This window comes from Oncorhynchus kisutch, linkage group LG6, assembly GCF_002021735.2.
Source record: "Oncorhynchus kisutch isolate 150728-3 linkage group LG6, Okis_V2, whole genome shotgun sequence".
Classification (NCBI taxonomy): domain Eukaryota; kingdom Metazoa; phylum Chordata; class Actinopteri; order Salmoniformes; family Salmonidae; genus Oncorhynchus; species Oncorhynchus kisutch.
Window position 1 is genome coordinate 13,598,501 of NC_034179.2, and position 22,265 is coordinate 13,620,765.

Sequence of the window (22,265 nt, forward strand, 5' to 3'; positions counted from 1 at the left end):
CTGAATACTTTCTGAATGCTCTGTATATATATGATTTTTCAATGACTACCTCATCTCTGTACCCCACACATATAATCATCTGTAAGGTCCCTTAGTCAAGCAGTGAATTTCAAACACAGAATCACAAAGACCAGGGAGGTTTTCCAATGACTAGAAAAGAAGGGCACCCATTGGTAGATGTGTGTAAAAAAAAAAGAAGCAGACTTTGAATATACCTTTGAGCATGGTAACTAAGATCCCATGGCACATAAGAGTAGGGGTGTTAACCCCGGTGTCCTGGCTAAATTCCCAATCTAACCCATATCAAATCAAATTTTATTTGTCACATACACATGGTTAGCAGATGTTAATGCAAGTGTAGCGAAATGCTTGTGCTTCTAGTTCCGACAATGCAGTAATAACCAACGAGTAATCTAACCTAACAATTCCAAAACTACTGTCTTATACACACAAGTGTAAAGGGATGAAGAATATGTACATAAAAATATATGAATGAGTGATGGTACAGAACGGCATAGGCAAGATGCAGTAGATGGTATCGAGTACAGTATATACATATGAGATGAGTAATGTAGGGTATGTAAACATTATATTAGGTAGCATTATTTAAAGTGGCTAGTGATACATTTTTTACATCAATTTTTCCATTATTAAAGTGGCTGGAGTTGAGTCAGTGTGTTGGCAGCAGCCACTCAATGTTAGTGATGGCTGTTTAACAGTCTGATGGCCTTGAGATAGAAGCTGTTTTTCAGTCTCTCGGTCCCAGCTTTGATGCACCTGTACTGACCTCGCCTTCTGGATGATAGCGGGGTGAACCCTCAAACCATCCTGGTCACCTAATCATCCCCAGCTTCCAATTGACTCATTCATCCCCCCTCCTCTCCCCTGTAACTATTCCCCAGGTCGTTGCTGTCAATGAGAACGTGTTCTCAGTCAACATACCTGGTAAAATAACGGATAAAATAAAAATGAATAAATAAATGATGAATTACACTTTGGATGGTGTATCAATGTATCACCCAGTCATTACAAAGATACAGGCGTCCTTCCTAATTCAGTTGCCGGAGAGGGAAAAAAACAGTTAGGGATTTCACCGTGAGGCCAATGGTGATTTTAAAACGGTTACAGAGTTTAATGGGTGTTATGGGAGAAAACTGAGGATGGATCAACAACATTGTAGTTACTCCACAATACTAACCTAAATGACAGAGTGAAAAGAAGGACGCCTCTACAGAATACAAATATTCCAAAACATTTGAGGTGACTCCAATTTAGTTATTGTGTGTGTGTGTGTATGTGTGTGTGTGTGTGTATGTGTGTGTGTGTGTGTCACAACATCAGGGTCACATTCTCCCTCTAACCTCTATTGTGGTTAGAACCCCAGAAACCAGGTGTACACCCCCACCTACTGGCCTGATCCAGAACCTCACCTCTCTACTGGTTTAATCCAGAACCTCAACTACCTACTGGCCTTATCCTGAGCCTCACCTACCTACTGGTCTGGTCCAGAACCTCACCTACCTACTGGCCTGATCCTGAATCACACCTACTGGCCTGATCCAGAACCTCACCTACCTACTGGCCTGATCCTGAACCTCACCTACCTACTGGCTTGATCCTGAATCACACCTACCTACTAGCCTGATCCTGAATCACACCTACCTACTAGCCTGATCCTGAATCACACCTACTGGCCTGATCCTGAATCACACCTACTGGCCTGATCCAGAACCTAACCTACCTACTGGCCTGGTCCAGAACCTAACCTACCTACTGGCCTGATCCTGAATCACACCTACTGGCCTGATCCAGAACCTCACCTACCTACTGGCCTGAACCAGAACCACAGCTACCTATTGGCCTGAACCAGAACCACAGCTACCTATTGGCCTGATCCAGAACCTCACCTACCTACTGGCCTGGTCCAGAACCTCGCCTACCCACTGGCCTGGTCCTGAACCTCACCTACCCACTGGCCTGATCCTGAACCTCACCTACCCACTGGCCTGATCCTGAACCTCACCTACCTACTGGCCTGATCCTGAACCTCACCTACCTACTGGCATGATCCAAAACCTCACCTACCTACTGGCATGATCCAAAACCTCACCTACCTACTGACCTGGTCCTGAACCACAGCTACCTACTGGCCTGATCCAGAACCACAGCTACCTACTGGCCTGATCCAGAACCACAGCTACCTACTGGCCTGATCCAGAACCTCACCCACTTACTGGCCTGATCCAGAACCACAGCTACCTACTGGCCTGATCCAGAACCTCACCCACTTACTGGCCTGATCCAGAACCTCACCCACTTACTGGCCTGATCCAGAACCACAGCTACCTACTGGCCTGATCCAGAACCTCACCCACTTACTGGCCTGATCCAGAACCTCACCTACTTACTGGCCTGGTCCTTAACCACACCCACCTACTGGCCTGGTCACGAACCACATCCAACACATTGGCCTGGAACCTAGAGGTGCTGAAGCAGCGCTGTTAACTTTGGATTCAATTTCCTTAATGGCATAATTAATTAGGCTAAACGCTGAGAGAGACTTCTGAAATGGGCCTAACTGCAGAAGCACAGGGGTATAATCACCTAGAATTACATTTCAAAGACCACATTGCAATGATAGTCCAATATAACTAGAGTGCTTTTTTAAATAAAAGGCCCTTCAGTATAAATGATCCAGATCTAAAATGAATTCTACACAGTCGTATATTATGATTAGTGAAGCCACTTTAACACTTTAAGCGTAGAGACTTATTTAAATCTACATTAAACACAAAACAAGAAAGTATTTGGAGAGTTTGAAGTGTGTAATCCACAAACACCATCCAACCCATCCAACCCTAGCAGAGAGGCGAGCAGAGCGGTGAAACCACTGAGTAACATTACAAACACGGTCGCTGCAGTCAGGAGCTTAAATGAATACAGCTCCCCTTAAACCTCACGACGAAGCCAAAGCAGATCAACACACTGGTCCCCCATAACCACACTAGAGGTATCAACACATTCAACTCACACTGATACTAAATGGTAGGGCTCGGACGGTACCCGTATCGCAATATGTTTTCCATGGCAGAAATGAAAACACGAAGCAGACCAAACTCTTTGGTCCTCTAAAAACTTGCTGTATGTAAAATATTGTGTGCTATATTATATATATATACTGTAGCTTGGAAAATAAATACATGTGACTTTGGATGACAACATAAGGATGTCTGTTTCCAACATCAGGGCTGTTTTCTTAAGGAAGATGTATCCGCTTCGTGTTTCCTTTGCTTGCCGCACTCACTAACTGGTCAACACTGCTTAGATAAAAACCTATCTCCCAATCCCTTCCTTTTCTCAGATGCTGTGTGGACTGCTGAAGCCTTCTGAGTAGGGCCACTGACACTAGCAGAACCAGCATAGACAGACAGGAGGGAGAAGGAAAGAAACGTGTCTTACCTTGACATATTCACCCTGGCTGTCTGTTGGGTCCATGTGGCTGTTTTGAAGAGGACAGAGAGAATTGTATCAATATATTATTAGTCCAATGTGTGCAGAATGAAGACTGATAACCCTATACTGTGCTATATACAATAAGCCTATTCCCCATGGAAGTGCTACAGGGTGTTGAACATGCTTTACATCAGGGGATAAGAGATCACATAGCATGCTTCCTCGTAGAGGAGGAGTATGAGCCCTCAAATCTCAAGGTCTCCAGAACATTACCACATAACTCACACTTTGCATAGAGAGAGACCAAACGTCAAGGCCCCACGGTGGAGCTGGGAGGAGACATACGTTATAGGCCCCACGACGCAGCTGTAGACCCCACAGCGCAGCTAGATCATATAACCCTGCCCATCAGAGAGGGTAATTACATGCCCACTGAGGACAGAGTTTCAAAACCCTGTTATTTCTCACAGTCCACACACACAGCCAATAACTCACAGACATGCATACGCTCACACACACACACACTTTAAATGTCCTGGTTCCCACAGCGGAGTTGTATGCCCAGTCAGTCATATTACATTACATTGCAAAAGCCCTATGGCGGAGCTACATTGCACATGTTCACTGTGAAACAAGATCAAAGAGTCCCATGACAGAGCAGAGCAGGGCAGGGCAAGAATGGGAATCTGATAGGCCCTGTGGTGGAGGCATGGATCTTGACTGGGAATGTTATATAGGCCCCACGGTGGAGCTTGATTACATTCCACATCATAGGCAAAAAGATAGATTTAGAGTTAGATAAACTTGGATTTTTCTGCAAGGACATATAGAGGATATACTACTAGATACTACCCACCACAACTGAACCTTCACTCCAAATCAAAACCTACAACCTGATTTTGGACAAAATGACATGCTACTGCTACCAAAGATTCTTATTTCCAAGGTATATACAGCAAATGAACTGGCAAACCAAAGATTAGCAAAAGAAGCACAAGAACCCTGAAAACACCATGCGACCTGGAACTGAGTGAGTAATGTTCAGTCTGAAGCTACTTTTAAAGCCAAGAAGAAAAATGATATATTTGACTTTATAAGGACTGAATGCTAAGTTCAGGCTACCAAGCTTGCTAGGACAGAACAGATCCGGCTGCAACTTCAATTTCCACTGAGGTGTGAAGTGAGAGGTGTCAAAGCCCATGAGCCCAACAATGGCAGGAGAGTTTCACAACCTCCCCCAACCATATGCAGAGGCCTTTGAAGCCCCCTCTATCTGTGCATGGGTCATTACAATACAGTAGCCACTGGATTCATCTCTATTTTGAACTGATAAGCAGCCAGGTCACTTCAAATGTAAATGACCTCAATAAGAAACAATATTTTTGAATTGATCACATCAGAAGATATCCCTCCTTGCAATCTCCAAAATACAACAGCCACAGGACAACTTTGTTTGGACGTCGTAAAGGACCATTTGCCGAAACTGAAGAGATGTAGCTAGCTAACAACTTCCTTTTCCACATGGAAAAAAATGGTGGACAGAGACTTGCTAGCTACGTTAGCTGGGATTTTCTACAATGAATCTGCCTCCTGAAAAAAGTTACTGTACTTACATTACTATTCATATTTTTGACCAATTACATTTTTTACTTCACTACATTCCTAAAGACAATTATGAACTTTTTACTCCATTGTTTTCCCTGACACCCAAAAGTACATGTTACATTTTGAATGCTTAGTAGGACAGGAAAATTGCCTAATTCACACACTTATCAAGAAAACATCCCTGGTCATCCCTACTGCCCCCTGGGAGATATGTATACAGTCTATAGCTAAAAAAGTAATACTAAGTGTATGTTGTGTAGTAAGCTGTTAGTAGTCCATGTGCCTCACCCTAATAATTTAGTCCTTCCCTCTCAAAACTTAGCCTACTGTTCTGGAACATGTAGCCTATAGCCTGTTTTAGAGAAATGTAATCATAGAATATTGTAAGAGCTTTCATTGTCTGCTTGTATGACTCCTTTATTTATCATACGGTTCTGACTTGGTGTACAGGGAGAATAGTGTAAGAACGGCCTATGTTATTAAAACATTTTATTTCACCTTTATTTAACTCGACAAGTCAGTTAAGAACAAATTATTATTTACAAGGACGGCCTACCCCGGCCTAACCCGGACGACGCTGGGCCAATTGTGCACTGCCCTGTGGGACTCCCAATCCCTGCTGGTTGTGATACAGCCTGCATTATGAATTCTGTCGCTGTACATTTCAAGTGCTGAACAAATAGTGATATTGACTATGTTCGTCCTAGCTCGCTCATTAATGTCTTAATTGAAATTACAGATTGCCTCTTATCAACTCGTCGTACATCTCAATTGTCAGTAGAAATCCCATTTGTTTAAGCAAATCAGCCATACCAGCTATGTTTTTTGAAAGGCAGTAAATGAGGCTGAATGAACTGTTTTGCTGCCTGACAACGCTCTGCTGGTATGCAGGTGTAGCAGTGGTAACGATTCACTCAATGGAGTTGAAAAGAAAGCTCTGTTGTTGGGACAGCTTTATGTAGGCCCTAACAGTTTGTGGGCACAGTTTGTCACTGTTATAGTACAATTAATGTATTGTTTAGTGTTGTGTAGTGGCTTTGCTGACATGTATGTACATGTTGTTGTTGGTGAGTTTGCCCCACCAAGATTTACATGCTAAAATCGCCACTGCATACCAGACAGACACAAAGAAAGACCCAGCTGGGGTTCCATCTATGGTTCAGTGGTCATCAATCACTCTTACTATCTTATAAAGTCTCCTACTATAGCCTAGGGTGGTCTAGTGGTCTAAGTCGCTGCCTACTGTGAATACATAGAGCTATGGGAAGGGTTCGCACTGCTATCTCTTCTATTTTTCACTTCTAACTCTCTAAAACAAAATGTACAAAGACATAACAACGAATAGTCTCCTACTGCAGTGACTTAGACCACTAGACCACCCTAGTTGGTTGTTCGTGCACAGCCAATCAAATTAGGCCACCATGGTTAAGATCAGTTGTGTAAAATACTTTATAGTACTACTTAAGTCCTTTTATTTGTGTATCTTTCCTTACTATTTATATTTTGGTCAACTTATATTTTTACTGCACTACATTCCTAAAGAAAATAATGTACTTTTTACTGCATACATTTTCCCTGACACCCAAAAGTACTCGTAACATTTTGAATGCTTAGCTGGACAGGAAAATGGTCAAATTCACACACTTATCAGGAGAACATCCCTGGTCATTCGTACTTTCTCTGATCTTGCAGACTCACTAAACAGACATGCTGTCACACCCTGATCTGTTTCACCTGTTGTTGTGCTCGTCTCCACCCCCTCTAGGTGTCGCTCATATTCCTCATTATCCCCTGTGTATTTATACCTGTGTTTTCTGTCTGTTGCCAGTTTGTTTTGTTCGTCAAGTCTATCATTGGTTTTCCCCTTGTGCCTGGCTTTTCTAAAGTTCCAGTTTTGATCATTCTGCCTGCCTGCTGTCCTGTACCTTGTCACACCACCCTGGATTAGTGACCTCTGCCTGCCCTGACCCTGAGCCTGTCGTTCTGTACCTTATGGACTCTGATCTGGATTACTGACCTCTGCCTGCCCTGACCCTGAGCCTGTCGTTCTGTACCTTATGGACTCTGATCTGGATTACAGACCTCTGCCTGCCCTGACCCTGAGCCTGTCGTTCTGTACCTTATGGACTCTGATCTGGATTACTGACCTCTGCCTGCCATTGACCTGTCATTCGTTTTGCCTGCCCCCTGTACTAATATTAAACTTTTGTTACTTTGACAATGTCTGCATCTGGGTTTTTCCTAAAACGTGATACATGCTTCATTTGTAAATGATGTTGGAATGTGCCCATGACTATCTGTAAATTCAAAGAAAATGGTGCCTTCTGGTTCGCTTAATATAAGGAATTTGAAATGATTTATACTTTTACTTTTTATATATAAGTATATTTAAAACCAAATATTTGTTGACTTTTACTCAAGTAGTATTTTACTGGGTTGCTTTCATGTTTACTTGAGTAATTTTCTATTAAGGTATCTTTAGTTTTACTCAAGTATGTGAGGTGAAGGTATGTAACCATGTATACACCCATGCCTCTTCCTCTTCCTGTTGTTCACTAATTTACATACTGCCACATAAAGAATCCTGTTAATTGTTTACCTTGTTTAAACCTCTGTATATTTCCATAGTGTTTCTCATAGTCAACAGACTACTGTACAACCCCCTACCGAGACAATATAGAACATACATTCCTTCCTGATGTTTTAAACAAATTGCTCCTTAGCAAAAAGCAATTGATCAAGCAACAATTTAATAGGACTGTCTGGGAAGGGAAAATGGAAAACTAGCTGTTATTGGCAGAGGTTTGGAACTCTTTCTTATTGGTCTCAACTAATTTACCGCCTGGTGATGTCATCAGGCAGACTAAAACTCCATCCCACCAAAACAAGTGAAATTTCATTATTTTCTCAATTTCACAGAATTATTCCAACTTCATCACACGGAAATATATATATAAAGCACAGGAAAATGATGTTTTTGACTACACTGGGTTACTTCCTGAATTGACTAAATTGAAATAGAATTGATCCCAACACTGATGGGAACATTATTTTACCTGGAGGTCTAGGAGAAGGATTGGTTTAGATAATTAGCCTAGTGTTGTCGAGCCTCATTCTATAAATAACTTAATCTTGTCTCCATAGAGATAGCTTTCTTTGTTAACAAAGTGTGTTCTTGTCCCTGCGGTTTACCTCAGAAAGGGACTTTTTTATCATCCTGCCTGGATATAATACTAGGATTAACAGGAGGTACTGGGGAGAGTTACGATTAACAGGAGGTACTGGGGAGAGTTATCATCCTGCCTGGATATAATACTAGGATTAACAGGGGGTACTGGGGAGAGAAGGCTTGTTGGAGACAACAGGCACACTAACAGACCAGTACAGTCACAATATATGAATGCTATTCAAAGGTTTTGACTTGGTTCTATGTAGTGATCAATTCAAACACACACGCACGCAGCCATGCACCCACGTGCACACCCTAACACGGAGGTCGCACACAAACACAGACTGACATACACACACAGTTATATTGGATCCTTAAATCCTACTGTGATAACTGATAAGGCAAATTCACAGTGGATTTAATAGAGGGAAAAGTGGAGAGAGAGAGACAGTGACAGAGAGAGAGAAAGTGAGAGAGTTTTATTTTTTTATTTATTTGACCTTTATTTAACCAGGTAGGCAAGTTGAGAACAAGTTCTCATTTACAATTGCGACCTGGCCAAGATAAAGCAAAGCAGTTCGACAGATAAAACGACACAGAGTTACACATGGAGTAAAAACAAACATACAGTCAATAATGCAGTATAAACAAGTCTATATACAATGTGAGCAAATGAGGTGAGAAGGGAGGTAAAGGCAAAAAAGGCCAAGATGGCAAAGTAAATACAATATAGCAAGTAAAATACTGGAATAGTGGTTTTGCAATGGAAGAATGTGCAAAGTAGAAATAAAAAAATAATGGGGTGCAAAGGAGCTAAATAAATAAATAAATTAAAATTAAATACAGTTGGGAAAGAGGTAGTTGTTTGGGCTAAATTATAGGTGGGCTATGTACAGGTGCAGTAATCTGTGAGCTGCTCTGACAGTTGGTGCTTAAAGCTAGTGAGGGAGATAAGTGTTTCCAGTTTCAGAGATTTTTGTAGTTCGTTCCAGTCATTGGCAGCAGAGAACTGGAAGGAGAGGCGGCCAAAGAAAGAATTGGTTTTGGGGGTGACTAGAGAGATATACCTGCTGGAGCGTGTGCTACAGGTGGGAGATGCTATGGTGACCAGCGAGCTGTGAGAGTGAGACAGAGACAGAGAGACAGAGAGAGAGAAAGGAGAGAGAGAAAGAGAGAAAGGAGAGAGAGGGAGAAAGAGAAAGAGAGAGAAAAAGAGAGTGACAGAGAGAGAGAACGAGAGTAAAGAGAGAAAGAGAGAAAGAGAGTAAAGAGCATTAGTGTGATCTCTTTGAAGTGTCCATCCAGAACATGGTGCTGTACACTAAATCCCTTCCCACGGTCACAGAGCTGAACTAATGGTCCCACACACACAAACAGACACAGGTCTACAGACACACCAACCCTGTGTAACACAATCCATGTGCTAAATCACAGCCCGATCATGCCTCAGAAATGGAAGTAGAGTAGACTGTAGCCTGGGAAAGCACATGAGGACAAGTTCCAGACCACTCACAGCTCCACAGACACAGCAGGACTAGGCAGCCAATACGGGGTGATAGATCTGCACTATAGTCTAGATAGAATTTATGTGCATTCCCGGTAATACACTTGTGTCCCCTGTAGACCGGCTCGTACATAAAGCATCCTCCAGTCAGGCTGCATGGGCGTAATCTTCCTCCTTAACCAGCTTTAATGGCGGGCCGTCTGAACAAAAAAAAGGAAAAATATGCCTAATAGAAGACAATTTGTTGTGTTTTTGAACGTGGTGTGCAACATCCGTTTTTTGACTGAGTGTTAAAAAAAATATATATATATATATTATTTCAGAAAACACCAGTATACATACAGGAAGTATATAAACAGACAGACAACATATACGCTAAGGAGTACAACAAATGACACATTATACAGAGACCTTAAATGACACACATGTATTGATTGTTTTAACAGCTTTCTTACTGGAAGAATGTAGACTGGTCTTAATGTACTGCTAGAAGTCCTTATAGAAAACAAGGAACACTGGGATTTTTATTAGTCAATTGACATTTTATGAATCAGACATTTTTGCCATCAGCACAATTACATTTAAGAGGTAAGATTGTTTTACTTGATCCTTATTGTAACTAAGGAAACCGAGCAACACATTCTCCCATAAACAACAACAACAGTCATCAAGAATATAATGAATTATTTAAAAAAAATTGAAATATCTTTCCATAATCTCTTTACATGTAGATGGTGCCAAAATTAAATCAAAACTATTTCCGGATGCTCAAACACAAAAAGTACAGTTAATGTTGATTTGAATGATTTGCTACTGTAGTTAATACTTCTGAATAAGTCTGAAAGAGACCTCTTTGACCTTGTTAACAAGCAGGTATTAGTGTTGGAATAACCAAACCCTTTTCCAACAGATGTTATTGACAAATGTATTCCAGTAAGTTGTGTTATAAGGAATAGAACATAAAGCAAGTATAGACCTACTGTTCTGGGAGAGCAAGAAGAAACACATTTTCTTAATGGCCACAACCCCATGTTTCCTCTCTCTCTCTCATACAGTGTCAATGACAGATAAACATGCATGAACACATACACACAGACACACACACCAAACAACCTGTGTGAAGCTACAGTCGCCACAATAAGGATTAGCCACAATAGTGTAACATTCTCTGTATTTCAAGGAGCAACAGAAAACAGATTACACACATATGAAGTCTTTATCTTGCTGGAAATGAACCTCCCAGAAAATACACCAGAAGCTTCCATGCTCTGGTCACAAACTCTCATTGCTAAAAGGGTCATTTTATTGCATGATCCTTTTAGACAGAGACACAGAGAGACAGAGACAGAGACAAAGACTGTCAATGAACACTGTCAAATTTGGGAAAACTATTGCAAATGTAAATGGAGTGTTAAAGGCCAAATTTGAAGTTACTGTCTTGTAGTGAATGAAAACAGGGGTAAATATATGTTATTTATCATTTGTGATTAATACTAATCATATGTACGGATACCAAATGAAAGATACAAAATCATTACACCAATCAATAAAATGTAATGTTATACAAATAATATATATAACGAGTCATTGACTCCTACTTCATAATATTAATGAGCTATTTATTTATTGTTCTTTCCATTTCGCCATGCGGCACATTGTTATGTTTTGTTTGGATGAAAATGTGATATGCAATGAAAGAAAAGTATAGAGATGAACACATTTGTGTCATGAGTTTACATGTTGTTATTTGGTTAGTGTGATATGTTGTATGTATTGTAAATATTAGTTTCCGTTTGGATCAGTTTCAATTGTGTTATTGTATAATGTAAACAATTGTTGAATTCACAGTTCGCCTTCAAAATAAACGTCCACAATTGAAACTGATCCAAACGGAAACTAATTGTGGAATAATGTCACATTTGGACTAGATAATGGTCAACAAGTTTGGAATGTTGTTATATAACTTAAATAAATACAATAAGTAATTCATTTGACAAACTCATTTCTAATCCCACTGTGGATTTATTAGACTGCATAATTGCGTTGGGGGCATACATAATTATGCACATGTACAGCCTTATCTACGAAGAGTATGAGATGGGTATCAGCCTACTCAGTGACACCTACAGATTACAATTCCAAAGACTTTACACAAATATTAGCGTCTTCGCTCTGAAACCACCGTGACATGAGCCACATTAGCTCACCAGTAAAACAAAACAAAGACACTTTATAAACACAGGTTGATTCTGACAATAAGGGGGCTCTCTGTGTCTAGCCTAATGACAAAATAATGTATTCAACAGCCTTGCATATAAATCACAGAAATGAGGCGATGTCATAGACTTCTAAAACAAATAAAGAGTTGTTCTCACCCAACCATGGTTCGCGAAGAGTTCAGCTGGACACGAATCAATTCCTCAACTTTCTCTTCCTCTTTTCCCCGGGAACTTTCTGCGGCCGTTTAAATAGTGAACAGTGGATGTTCGAGACGACAGCACCCTTTAAATCGGGCGAAACTATACCAGAGAGGAAGAGACAGGCCCAACTCTGTCTCCCTCCAGCAGGTGGCGTCTTTTCGTTGTTTTGCCCACCAAGCAAGGAGTTTTTGTATGGAGTTCAATGAGAGTGTCGAATTTGGTCAACAAAAAAATGAATTTCTTATTTGCTACGTGAGGTTTATTTGATCTAATATACGTTTTGTAATGCTTAAGTTGTTACTGGTACACTGATATAAGTAGGATACTTGACATCCCGGCAACCTTGAGAAAAAATGTTATATCGGAGTTGTCTAGAGATGGCTATGCATATTCATGATGAGGCTAGTAGCACATCATCTCTCTCCATTGAAAACAAGTGGTTGACGTCAACAACCCTGATCGAATATTCAAAAAAGGAACACCATTTTGTATTTAACCTTCATTTAACAGGCAATAAGTTAAGAAAAAAACATTATTTACAGTGACAGCCTACACCAGCCAAACCCAGACAACACTGGGCCAATTGTGCGCTGCCCTATGGGACTGACATTGTGCCAGTTGTGATACAGCCTGGATTCGAACCAGGGTGTCTGTAGTGATGCCTCTAGTACTGAGATGCAGTGCCTTAGACCGCTGCACCACTCGGGAGCCCAATAATGAGATGTATCCCCCCAATCCAAAGAAAGGATAGGCGGGAGCTAGACAGCACGCCGTGCTGCTTTGTGGACACCGACTCCCATTGTTTGGATGGAGAGACATGTAGCTGGTCAGTATATCCATCATCTTTGGCTATATGGACACGCCTGGTGTCCAAATTGATGATTTACGTTGCGCAGTTGAGAGTCGAGAGGAGACTAATGGATTCCGATGCATAAACGAACCAATGATATCCCCTTGAATGGATTTGGGTGAGTAACTGAACCAATGATATCGCTGTATTTAGTGAAGACGGAAGCTCAGAACTATAGACTTGGAATTGAAGCTGGCACCTCATCGCTGGGTTGACATGGGTCCTGGATAACGAGAATCTTCATGGAGAAGCTGTAACAATAGCAGAGAAGCATGGAGAGGATAGAAGAGAAGCATGGAGAGGATAGAAGAGAAGCATGGAGAGGATAGAAGAGAAGCATGGAGAGGCCAGAGGTAGAAGAGAAGCATGGAGAGGATAGAAGAGAAGCATGGAGAGGATAGAAGAGAAGCATGGAGAGGCCAGAGGTAGAAGAGAAGCATGGAGAGGATAGAAGAGAAGCATGGAGAGGATAGAAGAGAAGCATGGAGAGGATAGAAGAGAAGCATGGATAGAGAATAGAAGAGAAGCATGGATAGAGAATAGAAGAGAAGCATGGATAGAGATAGAAGAGAAGCATGGATAGAGAATAGAAGAGAAGCATGCATAGAGAATAGAAGAGAAGCATGGATAGAGAATAGAAGAGAAGCATGGAGAGGATAGAAGAGAAGCATGGAGAGGATAGAAGAGAAGCATGGATAGGATAGAAGAGAAGCATGGAGAGGCCAGAGGTAGAAGAGAAGCATGGAGAGGATAGAAGAGAAGCATGGAGAGGATAGAAGAGAAGCATGGAGAGGATAGAAGAGAAGCATGGATAGAGAATAGAAGAGAAGCATGGATAGAGATAGAAGAGAAGCATGGATAGAGAATAGAAGAGAAGCATGCATAGAGAATAGAAGAGAAGCATGGATAGAGAATAGAAGAGAAGCATGGAGAGGATAGAAGAGAAGCATGGAGAGGATAGAAGAGAAGCATGGATAGGATAGAAGAGAAGCATGGAGAGGCCAGAGGTAGAAGAGAAGCATGGAGAGGATAGAAGAGAAGCATGGAGAGGATAGAAGAGAAGCATGGAGAGGATAGAAGAGAAGCATGGAGAGGCCAGAGGTAGAAGAGAAGCATGGAGAGGATAGAAGAGAAGCATGGAGAGGATAGAAGAGAAGCATGGAGAGGATAGAAGAGAAGCATGGATAGAGAATAGAAGAGAAGCATGGAGAGGATAGAAGAGAAGCATGAAGAGGATAGAAGAGAAGCATGGAGAGGATAGAAGAGAAGCATGGAGAGGATAGAAGAGAAGCATGGATAGAGAATAGAAGAGAAGCATGGAGAGGATAGAAGAGAAGCATGGAGAGGATAGAAGAGAAGCATGGAGAGGATAGAAGAGAAGCATGGAGAGGCCAGAGGTAGAAGAGAAGCATGGAGAGGATAGAAGAGAAGCATGGAGAGGATAGAAGAGAAGCATGGAGAGGCCAGAGGTAGAAGAGAAGCATGGAGAGGATAGAAGAGAAGCATGGAGAGGATAGAAGAGAGGCATGGATAGAGAATAGAAGAGAAGCATGGAGAGGATAGAAGAGAAGCATGGAGAGGATAGAAGAGAAGCATGGAGAGGCCAGAGGTAGAAGAGAAGCATGGAGAGGATAGAAGAGAAGCATGGAGAGGATAGAAGAGAAGCATGGATAGAGAATAGAAGAGAAGCATGGATAGAGAATAGAAAAGAAGTATGGATAGAGAATAGAAGAGAAGCATGGATAGAGAATAGAAGAGAAGCATGGATAGAGATAGAAGAGAAGCATGGATAGAGAATAGAAGAGAAGCATGGATAGAGAATAGAAGAGAAGCATGGATAGAGAATAGAAGAGAAGCATGGATAGAGAATAGAAGAGAAGCATGGATAGAGAATAGAAGAGAAGCATGGAGAGGATAGAGATAGAAGAGAAGCATGGAGAGGCCAGAAATAGTAGAGAAGCATGGAGAGGCCAGAAATAGTAGAGAAGCATGGAGAGGATAGAGATAGAAGAGAAGCATGGAGAGGATAGAGATAGAAGAGAAGCATGGAGAGGATAGAGATAGAAGAGAAGCATGGAGAGGATAGAGATAGAAGAGAAGCATGGAGAGGATAGAGCTAGAAGAGAAGCATGGAGAGGATAGAGATAGAAGAGAAGCATGGAGAGGATAGAGATAGAAGAGAAGCATGGAGAGGATAGAGCTAGAAGAGAAGCATGGAGAGGATAGAGATAGAAGAGAAGCATGGAGAGGATAGAGCTAGAAGAGAAGCATGGAGAGGATAGAGATAGAAGAGAAGCATGGAGAGGATAGAGCTAGAAGAGAGGCATGGAGAGGATAGAGATAGAAGAGAAGCATGGAGAGGATAGAGATAGAAGAGAAGCATGGAGAGGATAGAGATACCTTGACTTTGTCCTTAAACCATTTTGCCACAACTTTGGAAGTATGCTTGGGGTCATTGTCCATTTGGAAGACCCATTTGCGACCAAGCTTTAACTTCCTGACTGATGTTTTTGAGATGTTGCTTCAATATATCCACATAATTTTCATTCCTTATGAATCCATCTATTTTGTGACCTGCACCAGTCCCTCCTGCAGAAAAGCACCCCCACAACATGATGCTGCCACCCCCGTGCTTCACGGTTGGGATGGTGTTCTTCGGCTTGCAAGCCTCCCCATTTTTCCTCCAAACATAACGATGGTCATTACGGCCAAACAGTTCTATTTTTGTTTCATCAGACCAGAGGATATTTCTCCAAAAAGTATATTTGTCCCCATGTGCAGTTGCAAACCGTAGTCCGTCTTTTTTATGCGTATTTGGAGCAGTGGATTCTTCCTTGCTGAGCGGCCTATCAGGTTATGTCGATATAGGACTCGTTTTACTGTGGATATAGATACATTTGTACCTGTTTCCTCCAGCATCTTCACAAGGTCATTTGCTGTTGTTCTGGGATTGATCTGCTACCTTTCGCACCAAAGTACATTCATCTCTAGGAGACAGAACGAGTCTCCTTCCTGAGCGGTATGATGGCTGCGTGGTCCCTTGGTGTTTATACTTGCGTACTATTGTTTGTACAGATCAATGCGGTACCTTCAGCTGTTTGGAAATTGCTCCCAAGGAAGAATCAGACTTGTGGAGGTCTACAATTGTTTTTCTGAGGTCTTGCCTGATTTCTTTAGATTTTCCCGTGATGTCAAGCAAAGAGGCACTGAGTTTGAAGGTAGGCCTTAAAATACATCCACAGGTACACCTCCAATTGACTCAAATGTTGTCAATTAGCCTATCAGAAGCTTCTAAAGCCATGACATCATTTTCTGGAATTTTCCAAGCTGTTTAAAGGCACAGTCAACTTAGTGTATGTTGTAAACTGACCCACTGGAATTGTGATGCAGTGACTTATAAGTGAAATAATCAGTAAACAATTGTTGGACAAATGACTTGTGTCATGCACAAAGTAGATGTCCTAACCGACTTGCCGAAACTATAGTTTGTTAAGAAGAAATTTGTGGAGTGGTTGAAAAACGAGTTTTAATGACTCCAACCTAAGTGTATGTAAACTTCTGACTTCAACTGTATAAAACATCCCCATAATCAAGCACTGACATAAAAGTGGCCTGTTCAATTTCCTTTCTGTGCTGTGATGACAGACAAGATTTATTTCTATAAAAAAGTTTTAGAAGAGAGATTATCCTCTAACCAAATTCCAAGGTATTTATTGGAACATGTTCCAAAAGAGAACCATCATGGGTAGCAATGTTCACATTTCCCAGTTGTATGTGTTTCTTCTGTCCAGGTGGAGCAGGGAGATTCACGTCACGAGACTAGTGACAAGACCTGTGACTTGCTTTGATCTCCGGAGCAGGGTGCGTTTGAAAGGAGTGGTTACTGGGGTGTCGTTAAGTGTTGAGGCGGAGGAACTGAAATTGAAACATCCCTGTGTCTATGATGCCTGCTGTTTGGTGTGACGCAGACCGAGTGGTGAGCGTTTTTGGTACTTCACATTTTTGGTGCTTTAGCTATCACCCGGGCCTGATAGTGTAGCCAATATCTTGCTACTTCCTCGTGGGGCAATAGTCGGGTGGGAGCGAAGGAGCGAATGCTCTGTGCTGTTGTGTTTTGCCGGCTTGCAGCATGCTTAATGTGTCTATGTTCATTAACGGTCAATTACTGTGAGACCAGCAGTTATTTGCTTGACAATCACCGGCTGATTACATTTCATGACTGCCAGAGCCGTAGGCATGTACCTCATGTACCAGAGCCTTACATGTACCAGAGCTGTACATGTACCTGATGTACCAGAGCCTTACATGTACCTGATGTACCAGAGCCGTACATGTACCAAAGCCTTACATGTACCTCATGTACCAGAGCCGTACATGTACCTCATGTACCGGAGTCTTACATGTACCTCATGTACCAGAGCCTTACATGTACCCCATGTACCAGACCCGGACACGTTCCTCGTGTACCTCATGTGCCATATCAGTACATGTACATCATGTACCAGGGCCTTACATGTACCTCATGCACCTCATGTGCCAGAGCCTTACATGGACCTCATGTACCAGAGCCTTACATGTACCTCATGTACCTCGATTAACCAGTACCCCTGCAAATGGACTCTACTGGTACCTTGTATATTATTGTTATTTTATTGTGTTACTATTTTATCTTGAGTTTATTTAGCAAATCTTTCTTAATAAAAAAATAAAACCATTTGATTTAATATATAATTAGTATACAAAGGACAGTTGGGCTAGGGCGGCACTAGGCTATTGGCAGGGCTAGAGGGTACAATAACACATTACACAAATGCCTTAAGGGATATCCTCACATTTATAATTTGAACAGCTTTTTTGTTGGTAGAGTATTTAATTGTCTTAAAATATTGTTAAATTTATTTTTGTAAAGTAAGAAAACCTCTTGTTAATATTGTTAATAAGTAGGTACAGTGCATTCAGAAAATATTCAGACCCCTTGACTTTTTCCACATTTTGATAAGTTGTAGCCTTTTTCTAAAATGTATTCAATTTATTTCTTCCCCCTCATCAATCAACACACAGTACCTCATAATGACAAAGCAAAAACTGGTTTTAGAAGAAAGAAAAAAAACTGAAATATAATAAAAAATAAAAAAATGAAAATATCACATTTACATAAGTATTCAGACCCTTTACTCAGTACTTTGTTAAAGCACCATTGGCAGTGATTACAGCCTTGAGTCTTATTGGGTATGACGCTACAAGCTTGTAAGAGATGTGATCTTTTTGATAGCGTTTTATTTGATTTGATGCCTGTAAAGAAGTCGAATATGTTGTTCCACATTGGAAAATGTAGCTCTTCAGAGAAAATCGTTATACTCCAAGGAACTCAGTTTCACTATGACATATGCCCACAGGTTCCTCGATACTGCCACTCACTGTGACATATGCCCACAGGTTCCTCGATACTGCCACTCACTGTGACTCTTCTTCATACTAGCAGTGAAATACCCAGACCCAAGACATCTCTGCTGAATGTCCTCGGAAAAGTCAGGCACACTATTTTCTTTTAAAGGCCAGGGGAACTTACTTCTGACATTTTACAGTCTGTGACCTTCATAAACAAACTATAAAACCTGGTCATCAGTCTGTCCGCGCAGAGGCATCCACACAGAGGCATCCACACAGAGGCATCCACACAGAGGCATCCACACAGAGGCATCCACACAGAGGCATCCACACAGAGGCACTGTACATCATTAGACACAGATCCTCAGGTTGGACTCCTTGAAGAATGGGCTGAGGCAACTCAAATTAGTCATGCTTTCCCTCCCTCTCATAGAAGCTTCTATCTATGAGAAAGTAACCAATCAGGGATACTGATTATGCTGAGCTGCATTACAAACAGTGGAGCAGTTTTATCACATCCCACAATGGCAGTTTTGGTTGAAATTCAATAAATGGTTTTACTCTCACCTGTTCACAGGTTCACCAGGATGAGTTTCTCTCTGAAGGTCTCTTCCACTAGAACCACAGGAGGACGTCTCAGGCAGGGAGCTGGAGTTACTGTCTGTCCCTAGGTTATCAGCTCTCTCCCTGGGGAAGCCCTCCTCACAATGCTGGGTGACCTGGGTCCCAGGCAGGGATTTCTTAGGAACCTTAGGGGTTGGAGATGGCTCTTCTGTCTGAATGTTCACCTGGCTCTGTGAGGACATGGGAACTGACTGACCAGGAACAGAAGGAAGATTCCTTCTGGCCCCACCAGTTGATGCTGTATCTGGAGATGGAACACCCTGATCAGTGGTGACTGTGTTTCCTTCAGGGACGTCATCACAGACAAGTGACGAGGCGGTAGAGGAGGAAGCAGACCCCACAGCCTGAGCTGACATTAGCTGACTTGTCTGTGGTTTTCCTTCCTCACAGTGAGCGTGTGGGTCTTTGTGTTTACTTCTACTGAGTGATCCCCCTCTGGGGATGGGAGGCAGCCCCTGGGCCTGTAGGGTCTTTGGACCAGGAGCAGCCTGGCTGGATAGAGGTGAGGGAGGCTGGTCCTGTTTGGAGCCAGGCTCGTCCTGTCTGGCGCCAGACTCGTCCTGTCTGGAGCCAGGCTTGCTAGATAGAGCTGTGAGAAGGGGAGAGCTACAGACATGGTCCCCTCCCGGCCGCTGGCTCTGACTCCTGCCCAGCCCCGCCCCCTTCTTGGTTCCTCCTTTCACAGAATTCCCACTCTTGTCTCTCTTCCTGAGGAGGAGGCGGGGCAAGGTGCCCATGTGGGTGTAGTTGTCGCTGGAGCGGGCGTAGCTGGAGGTGCGCGGACGAGTCATATCCATGTCGTCAACAGACGTCTCCGCGGCGTCGGGGGAGGATACCACATCCAGAGCGCTGCCCCCGTCAGACTTGGAGGGAGATTTGTCTGACGATGATCCACGCCGAAAGGATAGGTTGGAGAGACTCCCGAACCACTTGAAACCTGTTGAGGGAGGGGGAGAGACAGACAGACAATGTGTCATATATTTACAGTAATACGCTGGTATTCTCTTAGTAATTTGTCTGTTCTCTTTTGTATAGTCTGTTTTGTTTAATTTTGTCACATAAACTGTTTTAAGTGTTCTAGAATGTTGAGTGTGTTCTAGAATGTTTGGAATGTAATGTATTGACCCCCTGGGCTGGGTTCTTGTATTGCAGGTGAAAACTCCAGCTGTTCAAAGTTAACAATATAACATGGTCAGATTCAGAGTTGGTGTAAGATCCAGAACAGCCCCTCAATATAAACAATATATAAACACTGGGCAGGAATGGAAACAACTTGTCTGAGGGGGTATGAGACAACTTTTTTTGACCGTTTTTTTTGACAGATATTTCCACACTGTGAGGTCGAAATAACTAACAATCTGAAATTGCGAATGTCCTTTTAGTGTAAGAGGAAAACAATTGGTGGAAATAATTACTGGAATTTCAGCCTGTTCAGGTGGGATGGAGTTTTTGGCCCACAGCATGACATCATAATCTGATATGAAGAAACCGATACGACAACAATAACGTCTAATGTAACTGGTCCCTCTAACAGTACAGCTGGCCCCAGCCTGGCCCCCCCAGTTGAAATGATCTAGAACCACCACTGATTCACACCCATTGTGTTTTCCACATTTCGTTGTGTTACAGCCTGTATTTCAAATGGATAACATTCTCTTTTTTTACTGGCCGTCAAAGTGGAATCATGTTCCATGGGACTCAACCCCTTTGTTATGACAAGCCTAAATAAGTTCATGAGTCAAATTTGCATAACATGTCACATAATACGTAGCATGGACTCACTCTGTGTGGAATAATAGTGTTTAACATGATTTTTGCATGACTACCTCATCTCTGTACCCAACACATACAAACAGCGTCAATACACGGCATTACACGGCTAAGATCGAGTCGTCCTACACCGGCTCTGACGCTCGTCGGATGTGGCAGGGCCTGCTAACCATTACAGACTACAAAGGGAAGCACAGCCGAGAGCTTCCCAATGACACGAGCCTACCGGACGAGCTAAACTACTCTATGCTCGCTTCGAGGCAAATAACACTGAAATATGCATGAGAGCACCAGCTGTACCGGAAGACTGTGTGATGACGCACTCCGCAGTCAATGTGAGTAAGACCTTAAAACAGGTCAACATTCACAAGGAAGCAGGGCCAGACGGATTACCAGGATGTGTACTGCAAGCATGCGCTGACCAATTAGCAAGTGTCTTCACTGACATTTTCAACCTCTCCCCTGACCGAGTCAATAATACCAACATTTTTTAAGCAGACCACCATAGTGCCTGTGCCCAAGAACACTAAGGTGACCTGCCTAAATGAATACCGACCCGTAGCACTTACGTCTGTAGACATGAAGTGCTTCGAAAGTCTGGTCATGACTCACATCAACACCATCATCCCAGAAACCCTAGATCCACTCCAATTTGCATACCGCCCAAACAGATCCACAGATGATGCAGTCTCTATTACAATCCATACTGCCCTTTCCCACCTGGACAGAAGGAACACCTATGTGGGAATGCTATTTATTGACTACAGCTCAGCGTTCAACACCATAGTACCCTCAAAGCTCATCTCTAAGCTAAGGACCCTGTGACTAAACATCTCCCTCTGCAACTGGATCCTGGACTTCCTGACGGGCCACCCCCAGGTGGTGAAGGTAGGTAGCAACACATCAGGGGCGGCAGGGTAGCCTAGTGGTTAGAGCGTTGAACTAGTAACCGAAAGGTTGCAAGTTCAAATCCCCGAGCTGACAAGGTACAAATCTGTCGTTCTGCCCCTGAACAGGCAGTTAACCCACTGTTCCTAGGCCATCATTGAGGGCCTTGAAAATAAGAATTTGTTCTTAACTGACTTGCCTAGTTAAATAAAGCTATAATAAATAAATAAAAATCCTCCACGCTGATCCTCAACACAGGGGCCCCTCAGGGGTGCGTGCTCAGCCCCCTCCTGTACTCCCTGTTCACTCATGACTGCACGACTCCAACACCATCATTAAATTTGCCGATGACACGACAGTGGTAGGCCTGATCACCGACGACAACAACAAGACAGCCTATAGGAAGGAGGTCAGAGACCTGGCCATGTGGTGCCAGGACAACAACCTCTCCCTCAACATGTAAACTAGTTATTTCTGTGTTTCATTTTCAATACATTTACTAAAATTTCTAGAAACATGTTTTCTATTTGTCATTTTGGGGTATTGTTTGTGGATGGGTGAGAAACATATATCAGGCTGAAACACCACAAAATG

General features: G+C 42.5%; 1 protein-coding gene across 1 annotated transcript in view; it reads right to left on the reverse strand.

Annotated features, from left to right (window-relative positions):
* Positions 1 to 22,265, reverse strand: part of sh2d3ca (SH2 domain containing 3Ca) — a 102,294-nt gene that overhangs the window by 78,077 nt on the left and 1,952 nt on the right. The window contains exons 2-3 of the mRNA XM_020484829.2: positions 18,957 to 19,950; positions 3,460 to 3,499 (exon numbers count right to left, since the gene is read on the reverse strand). Coding sequence (XP_020340418.2) covers positions 3,460 to 3,499; positions 18,957 to 19,950 — 1,034 coding nt within the window. The remainder of the gene's footprint in view (positions 1 to 3,459; positions 3,500 to 18,956; positions 19,951 to 22,265) is intronic.